Genomic DNA, 18,678 nt, shown 5'->3' with positions numbered 1-18,678 from the left:
ATCCCCTCAAAAGAATATTATGCCAGAAACTACAAATCTCTAAGCACTTTATAATAGAAAATTCCTAAATGTGTTCAATCTGTTAATAATTGGCTGGCTAGTTGCCTAGTCTACCTTTGGTAAAGATGACCCTGAAAATGGGTTTCAAACAAAATATCAAAATCATCCTATTTCTAGCCTTGGACACTTTCTAACATATTCTAAGTTAAAAAAAAATCCACAATAAAAAATTCACTAATTTGCTTGACTCTTGTTCCTAAATCTCTACAAATACACAAAAATCAATACACAAAATTATTATTTCTTAATATTTTTGCAGTAAGAATATATTTTACTCTTCATCTGAAATCCTGCAATTGTTCTAAAGAGTGACAGGATACTGATGGGTCTGGAGAGTCAGGGGTAGTTGCCACCAGTGTTAACTCTAGCTCTAAATTCATATTGCCCTCCTTTAAACATACTCTCTTCTCTATTAGTGCTTAAAACAGAAAATTTGGGGAAGAGGCTATCAGTAGAAATTAGGTGGGTTTGGTGTTTTCACTAACCAGTGGTTTAACAGAACCTTTGTTCTTTCGATTGAAGAGATAAGAAATAGTATACTATCACTAATGTATAATTTAAGGTAGTTCTATGATGACTGGGCCAGCAAAATATTCAATTATGATTTGAAACAATGAAAATAATTTCAGCATGAAGACCAGTTTAAAACAAAACATTCTAAGGGGTCAGCTAGGTGGCGCAGTGGATAAAGCACCAGCCCTGGATTCAGGAGTACCTGAGTTCAAATCTGGCCTTAGACACTTGACTAGCTGTGTGACCCTGGGCAAGTCACTTAACCCCCATAGCCCCGCAAAAAAAAACCAACAAAACAAAACAAAACAAAACATTCTAAAAGAAAATTTATAATAAATGTAGGACAGTAGAATGTATATTTTAAGAAGGTACATATGAGAAGATTTAGTTCTGTATAACATATAAATTTTCAAAAATTATACTCTTGTACACTACCTTGTTTCCCTGATGGTTAAATCTCATTCTTGTCACCCTTGAATTGCCACCAGACCGAAAACAGGTTATTTGTTGCGAATGACCCCATTCAAACATTCTGACACTTCCATCTTGTGCACCTGTCAGATCTTTTTAAAACAGAAAACAAAGATTTAAAATCTTTCTTTAAAAATTCCTTAAAATTACTTTGTTTTGAAAAAAAAATTGTAACATAGGGAAAAATTGCAATGAATGATATAAAATGCAATATTTGCATGAACCTAGAATTTGAATAAAATTGTTGTACAATAAAACACATATACAGAGCTTATAACAAACTAAACAATAACAGAATAACCAAGTGTACCCTTCTTTTAAATACTACATAATATCTTATAATTCTATGAGTGAATAACTTTTTAAAACAAGTTGTTAGTATTTAGAAATCTTTTGAGTCAATAAAGATCCCATCACTAATAGCAAAGCAATTACAGTTTTTCCTTCCACATCACAACTTGCCCATCGTAGTTTCAATATCTCACAGGTCAGCATAATAAATTAAATGGAAGTTTGGGGGAGTTTTGCGGAAGCTGCAGACAACACACAAAGTCCAGCAAATGACAGAAAAAGTTAAGAAACTCAGAAATGCACAAAATATATGTATTGTATTGTATAATATTAACCCAAATTTTACAGTAAGGTACTGTACATACTCCACAAAGGAAAAAGAAAAAAATTCAGACTTTTTCTCTGGTATGAAGGGAGGGCCAAAAAATTTTACATGGATTTTCCAGATAGCAATGGCACCATACCCCTAACCCCTACAATGTAGAAAGTATAACTGTAATATTTTAATCTCCATATTTATCTCCATAAACTCAAATTTCACGAGATTTCAAATGTTAGGCTAAATGATCCAATACCTTGGTATATGACTTTACATATAATTACCATAGAATACTCATTATATTTGTGTGTAATATATATACTACATATTTTAAAATATTACTAGCTACAAGTTCAGCATATATACACACACATATATTCCCTCCAACACACAAACTTCTCATATGTCAATTTACTAATTTCCCATGACCAACTCCACTCCACCACTCCTCAACCACACACAAAGATACCCTTGATCTTGCTATCATCCATGAGTGTATCACATTCATGTTCATGAAGTCAGAACTTGCCTTATTTTATCATAATCTAATCAAACCCTGCTTTTTGGCCACAACATGACCTCTAATCCCTTAAACCTCCCAGGCCATTACCCTTGCACTACTGATACTGTCCTTTTTTCCTCACCTTATCCCTTTGGTGAATTAGTTCAACTTCATATTCTCCTCTTCTCTTTAGTTATTTGCCCCCTTGCCATTTTACCAATTGTGCCCTACCAAGTCTCAGCTTTGGATTACTCCCCCTATCTGCTGCCTTGACTCTTACACACATGCTACTGGACAATGGAGAAGAAAATCATGCAAACATTCTGACTTGGGTCCACTACAAATTTATATTACATAACATAAACTAGATACTCACTGGGACTAGGCAATCCTTCTATATCTCTCTAAATCATTATCCCAGTTAGGGCAATGGCTCTTCCATACCTTTTCATGTCTCGAGACTCCCCTACTCTCTACCACTCCCCCATACCCTCTCAGCTGAGAATCTTGATTCATATTTTATGTAAAAAAGTGAGGCCATTCATTTGCCTTTTCTCCTCTTCCTCATTTCATCTAACTCTGATGCCCTCTACTAGTATTTCTTCCTTCACCATGGTCTCACATGAAGAGGTGGGCCTTCTCCTTGCCTGCAGGAATAATTCCATTCCATCCTGTCTTCTCCAGATGATTGTCCCTTCTTTGGTCCCCACTCTCACTTACTTATCTTCAATCTCTTACTATTTACTGGTTGCAACCCTACTGCCCCAAACATGCCCATGTCTTTCCCAATGTCAAGAAACCCTCATTTAATCCTTTCATCTCTGATAATTGTTGTCCCATATTTCTTCTCAGCTTTGTGGCTAAACTACTTGAAAAGGCTGTCTACAATCAATACCTCCCTTTGCTTTCCTCTCACTCTTCTTAACATGCTATAGTAGTCTGGTTTTTTACCTCATAATTCAGCTGAAACTGATCTTTCAAAATTACCGATGATCTCTTATTTGCCAAGTTCAAGTCTTCTGAATCCTCCTTCTTTATCTCATCCCATCCTTTGACACTGTTGATCATCTTCTTTTTGATTCTCTCTTCTTCCTAAGTTTTTTTGGGCAATACTCTCTCCTGGTTCTCCTTCTGACTATTTCTCAGTTTCCTTTGCTGGATCTTCATCCAGGTTATGCTTGCTAACTGACCAAGGCCCGCTTCTCTCTCCGAACTATTTCATTTGGTGATCTCAACAGCACTTGTGTTTTCAATTACCTCTAGGCTGACGATTCTCAAACCTACTTTTACAGTCCTACCTCTCTGCTGGTCTCTATTTCATATTCACAAATGCCTTCCAGTTATCTCAAACTGGATATCCTGTAGACTTCTTAAACTCAGTATGCACAAAACTGTACACATTATCTTTCCCTCCAAACCCTCCTCCCCTCCAAACTTCCCTATTATCTCTAAGGACATCACCACCCTCCAAGTCCCCAGGCTAAAAGACATCATTTACTCTTCACTATCCCTCAGTCCTTCTCTCCTATCTAATCTTTTGTTGCTAATACCTGTCAACCATACTTTTGCAACAGCTCTAAAATATGCCCCTTTCTCTCCTTTGACATTGCCACCACCTTGGTGCAGGCTCTCATTTCTTCATGCCTGGACTTTTGCAATAGCCACCTTATTGGTTTGACTGCCACAAGTCTCTCCCCATTTCAGATCATCTTCCATCCAGTTGCCAAAGTGATGTGACCATGACATCCAAATACTCCATAAATGCCAGTTGCTCTCTATCAGCTCCAGCCCATCACAACCTAGCACTTTGCACCTACTTTTCCAGTCTTGTATCCCATCATCTTCTTCAATCCATTGATAATGGCCTCCTTACAGTTCCTGGGCATTTTCACTAGCCATCCTCCATGCCTGCAATGTTCTCCCTCCTTATTTCTGTCTCCTGCTTTTATTAGATTCCTTCAAGTTACCAGTCACAGGAAACCTTTCTCAAGCTCCCTTAATTTTACTATCTTCCTTTTATTACTTACTTCCTTTTATATCTTGTTTATAGTTTTTTTGCACATACTTGTTTGCATGTTGTCTCTCCCATTAGATTGTGAGCTCCTACAGAGAAGGGACTGTCTTTTGCCTTTCTTTGTATTCCCAACACTTAGCACAGTGTCCAGCACATGGCAGATGCTTAAATTCTTAGTGACTTACTGAATTAGAATGAATAATAGTTTGATATATTATATTTCCACATTTAATAAAAGCCTTTTTCCCTAATATTTTCCTTAGTATTCTGTATATTTTCATTCTTGCAAGAAAAGTTTATATTGTTAGTAGGTGACTATTAAAAGATATTCTTAGCATTCTTCTGAATTTAGAATATAATAATGTAATAAGATTGAAATAGCATATACAACATAGTAAAAAGAACATGAAGAGTCAAATTTGATTAGGAAATTAATTGGTTAAAAATACTTATTAAAAGCTGAACAGTCTCAAATTAGGAGAGGCAATTATGATTTCAAAAACTAATTACTGATGAGTAATTATTTGACTTGAGAATTTAAGAGAAGCAGAAACATTTGAAAAGTAGAGAAGGGAAAAAGAGAAATTGTAATTACTAAAATTATACAGAATTAGGTGTCACAGGAGAGAATGTTAGGTTTATAATCAAGACGAATTAAGATCAAATTGGACATTCTTTAGCTATGAGACCCTGGTCAAATTTAGCATCTTTGGACCTCAGTTCAATCTCCTCCTCTATAAAAGGAGGGAATTGGACTAGATGACATCAAAGGTCCCTTCTAGTTCTAAATCTACAGTCCTATCACCTAATAATTCTATAATTGTCTAGAAACAAAATATGTTGAGGACAATCTAGTTTCTTCCTACCAAATAATATGAGGAAGAATTATACATAATATCCATATGTTCATCTACATACACTTCCAATTTACATTTTTCCTTAAAAGATATTTTGGTAAATACATAAATGCCATCTAAAAGCAAAATCTGAATGATTTTCTTAAATGGACATCTATATAATAACCTCTTCAGACTGAAAAACAAAAACATAGTGTTATGGAAAGTACATCAGCCTGTGTAACCTTGCTCCTAGCCCTTACTACCACTGACTGGGTATGTGACTGAGTAAAACACAAAATCTCTGAGTTTCAATTTCTTCACCTGTAAAGTAGAGGAGATAGACAGAATTCTCTAAATCACTGTCTCAAACCGTACCTGGCCCCAATTGAGAAATGGTCAAAGGATATGAACAGGCGGTTTTCTGATGAAGAAACCAAAGCTATCTATTCCCATATGAAAAAATGCTCTAAATCTCTAATGATTAGAAAGATGCAAATTAAAACAACTCTGAGGTACCACCTGACACCTATCAGATTGGCTAAAATGCCAAAAAAAGAAAATGATAAATGTTGGAGAAGCTGTGGGAAAATTGGAACACTAATGCATTGTTGGTGGAGCTGTGAACTGATCCAATCATTCTGGAGAGCAATTTGGAATTATGCCCAAAGGGTGATAAAGCTGTGCATACCCTTCGACCCAGCAATACCACTTTTGGGTCTTCTGCCCAAAGAAATCATGGAAAGGGGAAAGGGACCCACATGTACAAAAATATTTATAGCTGCTCTTTATGTGGTAGCAAGGAATTGGAAGTTGAGGGGGTGCCCATCAATTGGGGAATGGCTGGACAAGTTGTGGTATATGAATACAATGGAATACTATTGTGCTGTAAGAAATGATGAGCAGGAGGAGTTCAGAGAAACCTGTATGGTCTTGTGTGGGCTGATGATGAGTGAGATGAGCAGAACCAGAAGAACGTTGTACACAGTATCATCAACATTGAGTGTTGATCTACTGTGATGGACTATATTCTTCTCATCAATGCAATGGTACAGAAGAGTTCCAGGGAACTCATGATAGAAGAGGATCTCCAAATCCAAGAAAAAAAAAAAGAACTGTGGAGTATAGATGCTGAATGAACCATACTATTTGTTTTGTTTTTGGTGATGTTGTTTTTTTCTATTTTGAGGTTTTTCATCATTGCTCTGATTTTTTTCTCTTATAACATGACTAATGCAGAAATGGGATTAATGTTATTATATGTATATATCTATATCTATAACCTATATCAGATTACCTGCTGTCTAGGGGAGGGGGGAGGGAGAAAAATCTGAAATTGTAAAGCTTGTATAAACAAAAGTTAAGAACTATCTTTACATGTAATGGGAAAAAAATAAAATACTTTATTAATTAAAAACAAACGTATCGGGGCAGCTAGGTGGCGCAGTGGTTAGAGCACCGGCCCTGGAGTCAGGAGTACCTGAGTTCAAATCCGGCCTCAGACACTTAACACACACACTTACTAGCTGTGTGACCCTGGGCAAGTCACTTAACCCCAATTGCCTCACTAAAAAAAAAAACAAAAAAAAAAACGTATCTGGGATGGAGGGACATATATTTTAGTTTAATATATCTTTGTTTCCACTTTCTGTTAGGTTTTTAAAAATGTGAACACAGTACTTATATCAGCATATGAAACATATACACCCTTACACATACATATATAGAAACATCACACTTCCACTGTGGGAATAAATAAAAATGTTTACTATTAAATTTATATTGTTGTCTATAGGTTTTATAGAGAAATTATTAAGACAGTAGAAACACTTTTCAATTATTATTTAAATTGGTATTAAATTCTTTAAGTCTCATATCTTAGAGTTTCTTTGGTAGTATCTCTTTATTCCCCTGATTGTACTACCCTTAAAAAAAAAAAAACTAACTAAAGAAGCAGCATCAAGTATTACTCCAAAGCAATGCAGGGTAACTTATGAGCTAACTTTCAGAGATTATTTATTCCCTTTTAGCTTTTAGAGCTTCCTCATTGAGTTTTTCTGGGAGCAGGAGATAAACAGGCTTGGAAAATGCATGTTTACTAGTTAGTTTGTGACTTTGGAAAGCTACAATAGAGTGGCAATGAAGAAGCAAGATATGGCATTCCCTAATTACAATACAAAACTGAGGTCTAATTGTGCAAGGATGAGATCACTCTCAGTAATTGCAGTACATAAACCCTACTGACTGGAGTATAATAATGGACAGACCAAAATTATGTGACATAACAGGTGACGTTATAAATAAAGTTCTATAGAATAAACAGATTTTTTTTACACATAGCCAACTACTGCCTCTAAAAAAAAAGTACTTTCTTTTATTTCTTCCTCATCCCTCAGATCAGTCCTTTGGCCTCTGGACCTCACAACTATCTAAAGTTAGTTGGCATGTGTACTTTGGATTTACAGGTGAGATCAAATTAGGTTAGTAATATTGGATTTGTTTCATTCCACAGCTCTAGCAATACTGAAAGAACTTTCCACTATAGTGGAAAAAGCACTAGGCATGGGAGGTGGGAAGGGGGCAGGGGAAATGTTGGTAAAAAAACCCTAGATTCAAATTCTAATGTTGAAGCTTAGATAGATATTGTTAGGCCATGATTAAGTAATTTAAATCCTCTAAAACTCAGTTTTCTCACACAGAAAATACAGGTAACATTTACACCTCCTGACAATTGCTCTATGTGGACAGCAAGAGCTTTTTTAAAACCTAAAAGCGAAATATAAAAATGTGAGCAATTATCAGTATTATCAGTTTAGAAGTGAGTTTATGAATACATATTGGCTGAGTGCTTTCCATTTTTCTATTATGTATATAATACTTTAATCACAATTATTCAATATTCCAGCTTGGCACTACTCCTTGTACAAAATGACAAATATGGTAATGTTTTACATAATGATACATGTATAACCCATATCTGATTGCTGCCTCAGGGAGTGGGGAGGAGAGGGAGAGAAAGAGGGATAAAAATTGGAACTCAAAACTATAAAAAAAGTTTACTATTTTAAAAAAAGAGTTTGGCTTAATTTGTATATAAAAAACTAATTCACCTGTAGAAATATCCAGTTAAAAAATTTACATTAAGAAGAAAGGAATGCTAGTTTCATTCATTTTACTGTAACTATATCTATAAGAATGTTTTATATTTATGTTCTTGGTACATTTTTTTTTATCAAATCATGAAAAAGTAAGCTATAATCAAATATTCACATGACAATGAGTATTGATGCCAACCTAGTAGTTAATTTCAAAATATTATCTAGAATCTTTTTTCATTGCTCAATATTTCAAATACCTCCCCATTAACCAAATTCTATGTTTAATACAGGCTTACTTTTAAGCTTCCTTGGAAGATTAACTGAAAATGAAGCTAACCTGTCTTACACTATAAGAAGCTTAATAATATCTTTGATATTTTGTTTACTAAAATAACATTTTATAAAAGTGAACCTCTGAACAAATAATAATAAAAACTGACCAAACTATTGACAAGCAAAAGTGCTATCAAAATTAGACTTTGGCTCCTTTGTTTTATAACCCTTTGTGATCTCATAATTATTCCCACAAATCAAAGTAAAATACAAGTCTCCAGGAAGTTTTCAACTAAAATTAAATTACTTAGAAAAGCATAACAAGAATGTTCCACACTTACTTGAACCTATTATAAATACTGAAAGTATTATTTGCTTCTGTTTTTGTATAAGACACTGTCAAAATTTTGATTTTACTATCAGCTCTGTTCAGAAAAATAAAATGAAATGTTAAGTGTTTGCAATGCCTTATTTTTCTTTAGTACAAAAGTTTTTAAAAAGTAAGTTTTATATAACTTATATAAGAAAATTTTATTTTAGAAAATCACAAAGAAAGCATATTTGAAACAAAGATTAGTGTAAAGAATAAAGAACTGAATATTAACCAATTGACTTACAATAAGGTAGTGTTGGATGTGAAGCCATTCTTCTGACATTATTAATAGTTTTCTTAATCATCTGTTAACATACAAGGATTTTTACGTTTTGTTAAGTAATAAAATGAAAAAGTGACAAGCAAATTCAATAATTACATTATTTCTCTTTGACTCCAGAACTACCATTGGGAGGGGGACGGTGGGTGCTGAAAATTTTTAAAAATAACAATAGAAACTAAACCTCATAGCATAGATTTTACATTTAAGTGTGCATAAACTTTGCTGCTTCACTGACTAAGAATCTAAGCATAAATTCTCCTCAATGATTTAGTCTTACCTCCTTTCTTGCCAATTCCTTTCTGATTCCATTAAATTTATTGGCATATTCCTGAATATTGTAAGATAAGAAAGACAGGCAGAAGCATGTAAAAAAAGAGGTAAATAGAGACTTTAATAAAAAAAGTTTTGTTTTTTTTTTAATTGTTTGGGTGTATCAGTTTGAAAGAGTCATTTATCAGTGTCTGAATTGTTTTAAAAGCCTGTCATATAACAGTAAGAAAATATATAAAAATAAAGGGGCATTTAAGATTTATATGGGAAATGGGGAGTATATTATGTGCATATAATTGCATTTAGGTCATAAGTGTCTTTTTGTTTTAAATTTTACAACCGCCTAATGTGGGGGATATAAATCTAGATGAAGACTAACAGCCAGTAGCAACAACAAGGATGCTATCTAACAACAGAGATAAAGTAATTATGATGGCTGCATGTTTTCCAAAATAACCAAATTGGTAGTAGCAATCTCTTATTGTCTGATGCGTTTTGGCTCTTTTTCAATAAAAGTAGTTAAAATTAGCTATATCCCTTCTGATTATAAATTTTGATAATTTTCAAATGTTAGGACTTATGTTTGGAATTTAAATCAACAAGTAGAGGAGGACTCAGGACTCAGGAAGACCTGAGTTCTAATCCGACCTCAGACACTTGACACTAGCTGTGGGACCCTGGGGCAATTAGCTTAACCCTCATTGCTCCACCAAAAAAAAAAAAAATCAACAAGAAGGGCAGCTAGGTGGCAGTAGATAGAGGACCAGCCTTGAAGTCAGGAGAACCTAAGTTCAAATATGGCCTCAGACACTTATTTCGTATGTGACTCTGGGCAAGTTACTTAACCCCAATTGCCTCAAGGCAAAAAACGAAGAAAAAAAGAAAGTGAACAAGAATTTATTGATACTTCCTAACACATCACAGAAAACAGTTTAAGAAAATACTGTAACAGGTGAGGAAATATAAGTGAAGAAAGTACAAAAAAGGAAAATTGTTAAGGAAAAGAATGATGCAAAGCTGTTCAAGAATATCAGAAGAAATGTTTAAAATTACCATTATCATTAAGATTCACAGAATTAATAATGAAAATTAAAAATATTTTTAACTGTATATGTGCACATTTGTCACTTGCTACACAGTCCTGATTCAGCTCAGTTTTCCAAACTAGGAGATCAATGGCAGAGAAGTGCTTCCTGGCAAAATGAAGAAGCAATAGGAAAATACAGCCACAAAAGAAATTAGAAAGATAAAATTTTTCTCCTATAGGCATTTCATGTTCAGCAAGCATGGAAGGAAATAATCAAATTTGCAATTTCTATCTCACCTTCTGATTATTATAATGTATGAAAGGTAACAAAGTCAGGAGACCTGAAGTTTAATAATGGTTTTCCCACTAATTTGCTATGCATCTTAAAATCATGTAACCATTTTGAGCATCAGTTTCCTTATCTATAAAATGGGCAGAAGGACAGAGTAATTACAGGGTTGCTAGAAGGGTTAAGGGTGATAATGCACAGGAAAAGGCTATGACAAATATAAAATGCTATACAAGAAATAAGGGATTTCTATTAAGAAATAGTACTGGGGGGGCACAGTGGTGCAGTGGATAAAGCACTGGCCCTGGATTCAGGAGGACCTGAGTTCAAATCCGGTCTCAGACACTTGACACTTACTAGCTGTTGTGACCCTGGGCAAGTCACTTAACCCTCATTGCCCTGAAAAAAAAAAAAAGATAAAAGAAAAAAAAAAAGAAATAGTACTAAATAACTACCGTAATCGGACTTACATTCATAACATCCATACTTTTTAAAGCAGAAATTTCTAAATAAAAGTTAGTAGTATGAATTTCTCTAACCTCTGAGTCTCAATTCTTAGATATCAGTAATCAATCAACCCCCTTAAACACATACACAAAAATTCTGCATTAGTGCATCAGTGTATAAATAGTTTTTCTCCAGTCTTATATGATTTTGTTTTGGTTATAATGGATGAGTTTGAAAAATATTAAATATTTCTTGATCAACATTCAAGATAATGATAATTTTTAATATTTAAAACTGCTTGGTTACAAGCCAGTGGCCTCTGCACACAGGCTGCAAAAATAGTTAATCAATGCCCATACACAGCTAGTTTAGGAGCACAAAGCAGGGTGGCTAGAGCCCTACCCTCCTAACCAAAGGAAGGAAGGAAATACGAATTTATTAAATGCTTACTATGTGTCTGGCACTGTGCTAAGCACTTTACAAATATGATTTCATTTGATTCTTATACTCTAAAGAGTTAGGTGCTATCATTATCTCCATTTTAGAGTTGAAAAAATTAAGGCAGAGTGGGTAAATGACTTGCCTAGGGTCACACAAGAGCTATTAATGTGTCTGCGGCCAAATTTGAACTCAGGTCTTTCTGATTTCAGGCCCAGCGTTCAATCTATTCCCTCTAGGCAGCTCTCTAGCAACACCTCCTTGAGACTGTGAGCATTATTATTTATCAGCCTCTAGAGCTAACAAATCTCCCACTACCTGTTTTTCATCCTTTCCCTGCACTATTCAATCTCGGGCTACTAAGAGCAAATTATTCACAATTTTCTCATCTTCTCATCCCATCTTCCTGTGCCCTACCCCAGTCACGTTCCATTCTAATCCTGTCCTTCCCTTCCGCTGTACATTCTGTAAATTCTGTTCCATATATTCTTTTATGTTCTGTACCTCTTTCTTACTTCTTTACTCTTCCTTTCTTATGTTCATCTCATAGGACCTAACTCCAACTCCATAACACTGTATCCTTGGACAGCTTCTCCAACATTGTCAGCACCTGCATTCATACCCTAGTACACACTAATCCTGGAGTGGACTTTCAGACCCTCCTTTTGCCAGCATAGAGCAACTTCTCTTGATAAAGATTTGAGACCCTATTTGAATCATAGTAGCTGTTATATACTAGGTTCTATCTTTCTCCTTTGACCATTGTTGCACTTAGATTAGGAGACTTCTACATTCATGTTGATGTTCCCTAAAAATCCTAAACGTCCTAGTTTCTCAGTTTCTTAAAATCCATGAATACCTCATCTACCTCAGTAATATGCAAAGAGGGTCATGCCCCAAATCTCAAAATTTACCACACGTTCCACTTCCTTATGAAAAACTTAGTATCCTTCACTCCCTTGTCTTATTGCTATTTAACCTCAGCTCTTGTTTCCACCATTTTCCTCCACTTCTGCTAATATACTGTTGAATGTAGTTAAAAGCCCATCGCTATGATGACTGCTAATGCCCTCCCTTCAAATAACAATTCGTATATTTGTCTTTTCAGGTAGAATGTAAATTCCTCGCTAGTAGTCATTGATTTCTTCTTTGTATTTCTATTCATAGTGCCAAGTACATAGTAGGTACCTAATAAATGCTAATTGAGTGATTATTTAGTATATTAATTTTTGAAGTTATCAACTAGGAATACAACAAATATCTTGGTAAGAATATAATTTTCTAGGGGACAGCTAAGTGGCACAGTGGATAAAGCACCAGTACTGGATTCAGGTGGACCTGAGTTCAAATCCAGCTTCAGACACGTGACACTAGCTGTGTGACCCTGGGCAAGTCACTTAACTCTCATTGCCCTGCACGTGCGCGCACACACACACGCACACACACGCACACATACACACACACACACACATACACACACACACACACATACTATATATATATATATATATATATAAATATATATATATAAATTTCTAGTAATTTAAAAATATTTTCAAATCTGGCCTCAGACACTTCACACTTACTAGCTGTGTGACCCTGGGCAAATCACTTAACCCTCACTGTCCCGAAAAAACCCCCAAAACCACCCCCCAAACCCCCTAATTTCCAAGGTAGAACTCCTGGGGTCAAAGTCACACTTAAGCTGGTAAAACTTTAAAAATTAAATTATTAATAAAAGCATATCCCTGGGTAGATAGGTGGCGCAGTGGATAAAGCACCAGCCCTGGAGTCAGGAGGACCTGACTGAGTTCAAATATGGCCTCAGACACTTGACATTTACTAGCTGTGTGACTGACCCTGGGCAAGTCACTTAACCCTCATTGTCCTGCCCCCAAACAAAGCAAAATAAACAAAAAAATAAAAGCATATCCCTCTATGTATAAAAAATAATTTTAAAAAAGACTTGCAAAACTCTCATATCAAGTCAGAATAATATAGGAGGTACCATTTTACTTGGAATCAGGAAGACTTGGGTTCAAATCCTGCCCTTATAATTAATTTGTCTGGGCTTCTGTTTCCTTACTTATAAAATGGGAATAATAATACCTGTAGCATCTACCTCACAAGGTTGTAAGGCTCACTACCTCAGGTTTGTGAGGCTCAAATGTTATATAATAATAATATTAGCATCACACATTTACATACAGCTTTTAAGTTTTGCAAAATACTTTACATATATCATTTCATTTGTTCCTTAAACTAATCCTATGTGGTAGTGGATACAATTAATTATAACTATTGGTTATTACTACTGCTGATATTGTTCTTACTTACCACAGATGCCCCTCTGCCAGTCTGTGTGCTACCAAGCCAAGGCATATTGATGGGAGTTCCAGGATTGCTATGTGTATATGGGGTAGAACCTTGCACAGATGCTAGATCATCACGAGCATGAATAACTAAGAAATCATCAGACCTACAAGGAGACATCCACCAAAGTAAAAAAGGGGAATCAGGTCCTAGTTTTTCAATTTGCTAATGATTCAGTTTATTTAAAATTTTTAAAAAGCTTTTCCATTTTTTTTAGAATTTATTGTTTAAAAGTTCTTTTAGAATAAAGTACAAATCCCTCAAAACCCAAAATATTCCAAGATTTTGCTCTTGTTCTACCTTCTATTAATATTTTCATACGTAAAACTGTTCTTTCTATCGATCCTTATCTCCATCCCTGACATTTGAAGTTCTCTACTTTTGAAAACATTTAAGAAATTAATTTACTGTGGGTCCTTTAGCAAGTCTTTGAATATTTAAATTTTCTTACTATGGTCTCTAATATTACAAAGTAATTTAATAAAAAGGAAATAAAAATATACCCTTTTGTCTCAAGTTCAATTTCATCATCCACCCAGGTGTAGATCTGTGTAGCCAGAATTCCAGATACATCCAGTTCTTGAATATCGTGGCTGGAAGCTATTGCTATGCAATTTCTATTTGCCTGAAACATAATAATGAAGTATTACAAAAATTTAAACAGCTAATTAAAAAAATAAATTTATTAACAAATAATAATAAATATAACCATTTGTTCTATCTATGATAGTTTCTGGTAGAACACTGTTAAAAAGTACACACTTTAAAATCAGTTTGCCTGCCAAATTTTTCCTTTAGATTATCATGACAGTTTAGGATCACAGGCAGAAGAATGGGAATGAGAAATGTTAATTCAGCTACTCTCTCTCATTTTCCCTTTAGCTCTCTTCTTCTAATACCATCTTTTTATCTTTTATGAACCTCTTACCCACCAAGATATACAAAGGAAGAAAAAAAAGGTGGACAAATAGAAAGACTGTAATTACTTTTTTAAAAAAGTAATGTCAGGGGCAGCTAGGTGGTGCAGTGGATAGAGCACTGGTCCTGGATTCAGGAGGACCTGAGTTCAAATCCGGCCTCAAACACTTGACACTTACTAGCTGTGTGACCCTGGGCAAGTCACTTAACCCCCATTGCCCCACCAAAAAAAAAAAAGAGTAATGGCCTTTATTGATTAGATTACCCCTAGTTTGATGAACCAAAGGAGTACTTCAAGTACAATGGCCTTAAGATAGGAGATATTCAATAAACTTGAATTTAATTGGATTGATATAATCAAGACAGACCTGAGAGAATAATTACAACATATACTTCTATCCTTTGTCAAATTAAAGAGCTAAAAAAAAAAAATCTAGAAAAAAACACACACAAAAATCTAGTCTTCCAAGGAATTTTACCTTTAAACAGGAGTCCAGGGAAAGGAAGAAGGATGATAACAGAAAGGCATGATAGCAAGAGGAATAAGGAAAGGAATAAGGAGGGACAAAGGCAAACTTTTGACAATTTCACCATTTTTTTTTTCAGACAGACTTTTGAAAGGCTTATAATAGAGCAGCTAATACAGATATTAAGTGACATTTACACCATGTATTAAAGTTTGTCAAATGCTTTATTTAAATTATCTCATTTAAGTCTCATAGTATCCTATTGTACTGCAGGCATTTTAAACTTTTTTTTTTTTAAACAAATGAGGAACTAGCTTAGAAAGGTTAAATGGCATGACCATTATCACATAAGTAGTGTCAAAGGCAGGTTTTAGACCCAGATTTTTCTATTTACAAGTTCAGAATTTTATCTGCTGCTCATTTACTTTGCCTGCCAAATAAGATAAAATTCAATTCAATAAGTACTTATTAAGTGACAATTACATACTGTACAAAGTTCTAGGAATATAAAAACAAGGATGTCAAGTGGAAAGCAAAGAAATCAGATGAGAAACCAAAGAAATGAAGACATAAAGGAAAATTTCCATGACTCAAGGAGCACTTTTTAAATACTCACTCTATTAACAGCAAAAGCTGTAATAATGTCAGATTCTTTATGGATAATTCTTGCTTTACCTCCTGGGTAACCCAATTCAGCTTCTATCTATATAGAGGGAAAAAGAATATAAAAGAAAATGTAACAATTCAGAGTGTAGAAAATGATTACTAAAAAAAAGAATATTTTTAAAAAACATTGTTTTGCAATCATATCATTTAATATTTGTAGTTTATGGTTTTCACTAAGAAAATTAAAAAAGAATTAATATGAAACTGGCAAGCAAACTTGATTGCAGTCTGCTGCTTATACATAGTTTCTTGATCTAATAAAGTTATATACAACGTATCCCTCATTCCCATTCTGTACCATCACAAGATACTAAGCAGGGGAATTTAAATTGTAAAAAAAGAAAAGTGGGGTATCTTTGTGAACTCTTATTTTAAGAGGAAAACATTCTCATGGGAATTGGGATAATGCCATAATGGGATGATGCATGCATCCACGCATTCTGCACTCTACCTCTCATCCCCATCCCATGGAAATCAGACCATGACATAGAGGCTAACACAGCCACTCATTGCTTAGGAGGATATATGGGTAGAATATCAGAGCACACCAGAGAAGGGGGAGCTTTTTGAATATCGAGGGATATAGAAAAGATTTAAAAAATAAGCCAGCATACTACTACTTCCCAGGAATCAACAAATTAGGTGAATCTAATTCACCACTGATTCACCATCATTAATTAGGTAGGAGATGTGAAGGGAAAGATGTTTCTAATGGCTTAAAATGTTAGCCATATCTCTGGTATAATGCAGGATAGGGGATGAGGGAAAGAATAGATTAGATTAATAAATCTAATCTAATCTAATCTAATCTTGGATCAGCCAGTCAGCCAAGACAATTCTTAATTTTTGTATTTAGACAGCTTGTGCAATAAGCAAGGCTTAAAATAATAGAAGTCAGAGAAGCTTTGTAATAGCTCCCCTCTGACTTAGAGTATTTAAAAAAAATTATCATAAACTTAATGTCAAACAAGAATAGTACTAATTATACTTTCCTTAGAACTACTTAAATCAAGTTCCACACATAAAATGCAGGAATTGTTCCATTACTCCTTCTAAATCTCCATAAGGAGTCTTTGCTCACCTAGACATTCCTATTCTATTCTAATGTGATCCAAGTTAATGTATACTCTGTTCTAATTCTGCTCTTTTGGCTTTGTATGATTTCAAAAAGGCCTTTGTTGATTTTTAAAACTTTCTTGTTGAGCTGTATTATATTATCCCATTAATTAATGTAAAATTTAATGTTGATAATTAATGTATCATTCCACGGTTTGGGGTCATTTTAAGTTGCTTGAAGTTCTGAAATGTCAAATAAAGCTGTTATGAAAACTTTGAACAAATCATAATTTTCTTAAATAAAATTTTCATGACAATTCCCAAGAATGAAATAACTGAATTAAGGTCGACTATTTTTGTAAGTTTTTCTGCATCCTAATGGACTGTTCTCTAAAAAGATGCTACAAATTTGTAATTGTCATGGAAATGAATGAGTGTATCTGTTTTCCCACAACCTTTCCTCCCACCCATGTACTAGTTTTCATTGGTTATAAGGTGTTTTGTTTTTTCAAATTTAATTGCTATTTCAAAATATTTTAAATTTGCATTTTTTGGTTATTAATGAAGTTGACCATTTTTCAAGTGAATGTTGACAATGAGTTTCTTCTTCTATCCATTTATTTCAAATCTTTTCTATCCCTTGTGAATATATATAAATATTAATAATTCTTTATATATTTTAAATGTCAAGTTTTTGTCACATTTGGCATATTTTCTCAATTTGCTTTTAATTTTTAATTATATTGTATTATGTCATATATAATTTTTTTTATGGTCCAAGAACATGTCCCTACTTTTTCTACTAAAGAGAAGAAATTATATCCCTTTCACATAAGATGAGTAAATTATTCCTATATATATAAACACACACACACACACACACACACACACATGTTTAAATCTACCATTCAGTTAGAATTTACTGTGGCCAAAGAAGTAAGCTATAGGTCTAAATCTATTACCCACAGAATTACTAGATGACTTTCCCTGATACATTTAATGAATAATGAATTCCGTTCCTCAGTATTTTGTATAGATTAAACACTCATTTTAAAAAACATATTTGGTTAAACATTTTCATATACCATTTTGATCTATGACTTCAAGAAAGCTATTAGGCATAGAACATACAAGTAGTTTTTCCCTGTATGATAAGGTAGAAAAACCAGGTGTAAGGATTGGAATCCTGGCTCTGCTTACTGCCTTTGTGAGCCAGGCAAGATATTTAACCTCTCTGAGCCTCACTTATAAAATGAGAGAGTGCAATTAGATAACCCATAAGCTTACCTCTAAATCCATGATGACCTCATGAATAGAGAATATCCATAATGCCTAGGTCCTTTGCCTTATAAACTAATATTATGCATTTCAGTTATTTGTGGTGTTGTTTTATTCCTTGGCATATAACATTCTTAGCATGCTAAATACTCATGTTAATAGCTACAATGTCCATTCTAAATACTTATATAAAGTACCATTTTCAGAAATACAACTAAAACATTGGAGGTGGCAAAAGAATGAAAAAAGAAGTCACTTTAGTCACTGCCAGATTATTAAGTTGAAGTTTAGGTCAACTGGTAAATAGTTAATATTACAAATAACTAAAAGTTAATTAAAATGGCAGAAAATCACCTGTGATGTTCAATAACTAAATGAATAGATGGTTTTAAAGAGAGAAGATATAATTACACTGT

The 18,678-nt window shown here is 34.1% G+C and overlaps 1 protein-coding gene across 1 annotated transcript in view; it reads right to left on the bottom strand.

Moving 5' to 3' along the window:
* DMXL1 (Dmx like 1) overlaps positions 1–18,678 on the bottom strand; it is a 162,586-nt gene that overhangs the window by 15,152 nt on the left and 128,756 nt on the right. Inside the window, 6 exon segments of the mRNA XM_043985159.1 lie at positions 1,009–1,136; positions 8,995–9,055; positions 9,311–9,361; positions 13,842–13,983; positions 14,381–14,502; positions 15,879–15,965. Of these exon segments, the coding sequence (XP_043841094.1) occupies positions 1,009–1,136; positions 8,995–9,055; positions 9,311–9,361; positions 13,842–13,983; positions 14,381–14,502; positions 15,879–15,965 (591 nt within the window).

This window comes from Dromiciops gliroides, chromosome 1, assembly GCF_019393635.1.
Source record: "Dromiciops gliroides isolate mDroGli1 chromosome 1, mDroGli1.pri, whole genome shotgun sequence".
Classification (NCBI taxonomy): Eukaryota; Metazoa; Chordata; class Mammalia; order Microbiotheria; family Microbiotheriidae; genus Dromiciops; species Dromiciops gliroides.
This window is presented reverse-complemented; position numbering and strand designations above follow the sequence as displayed.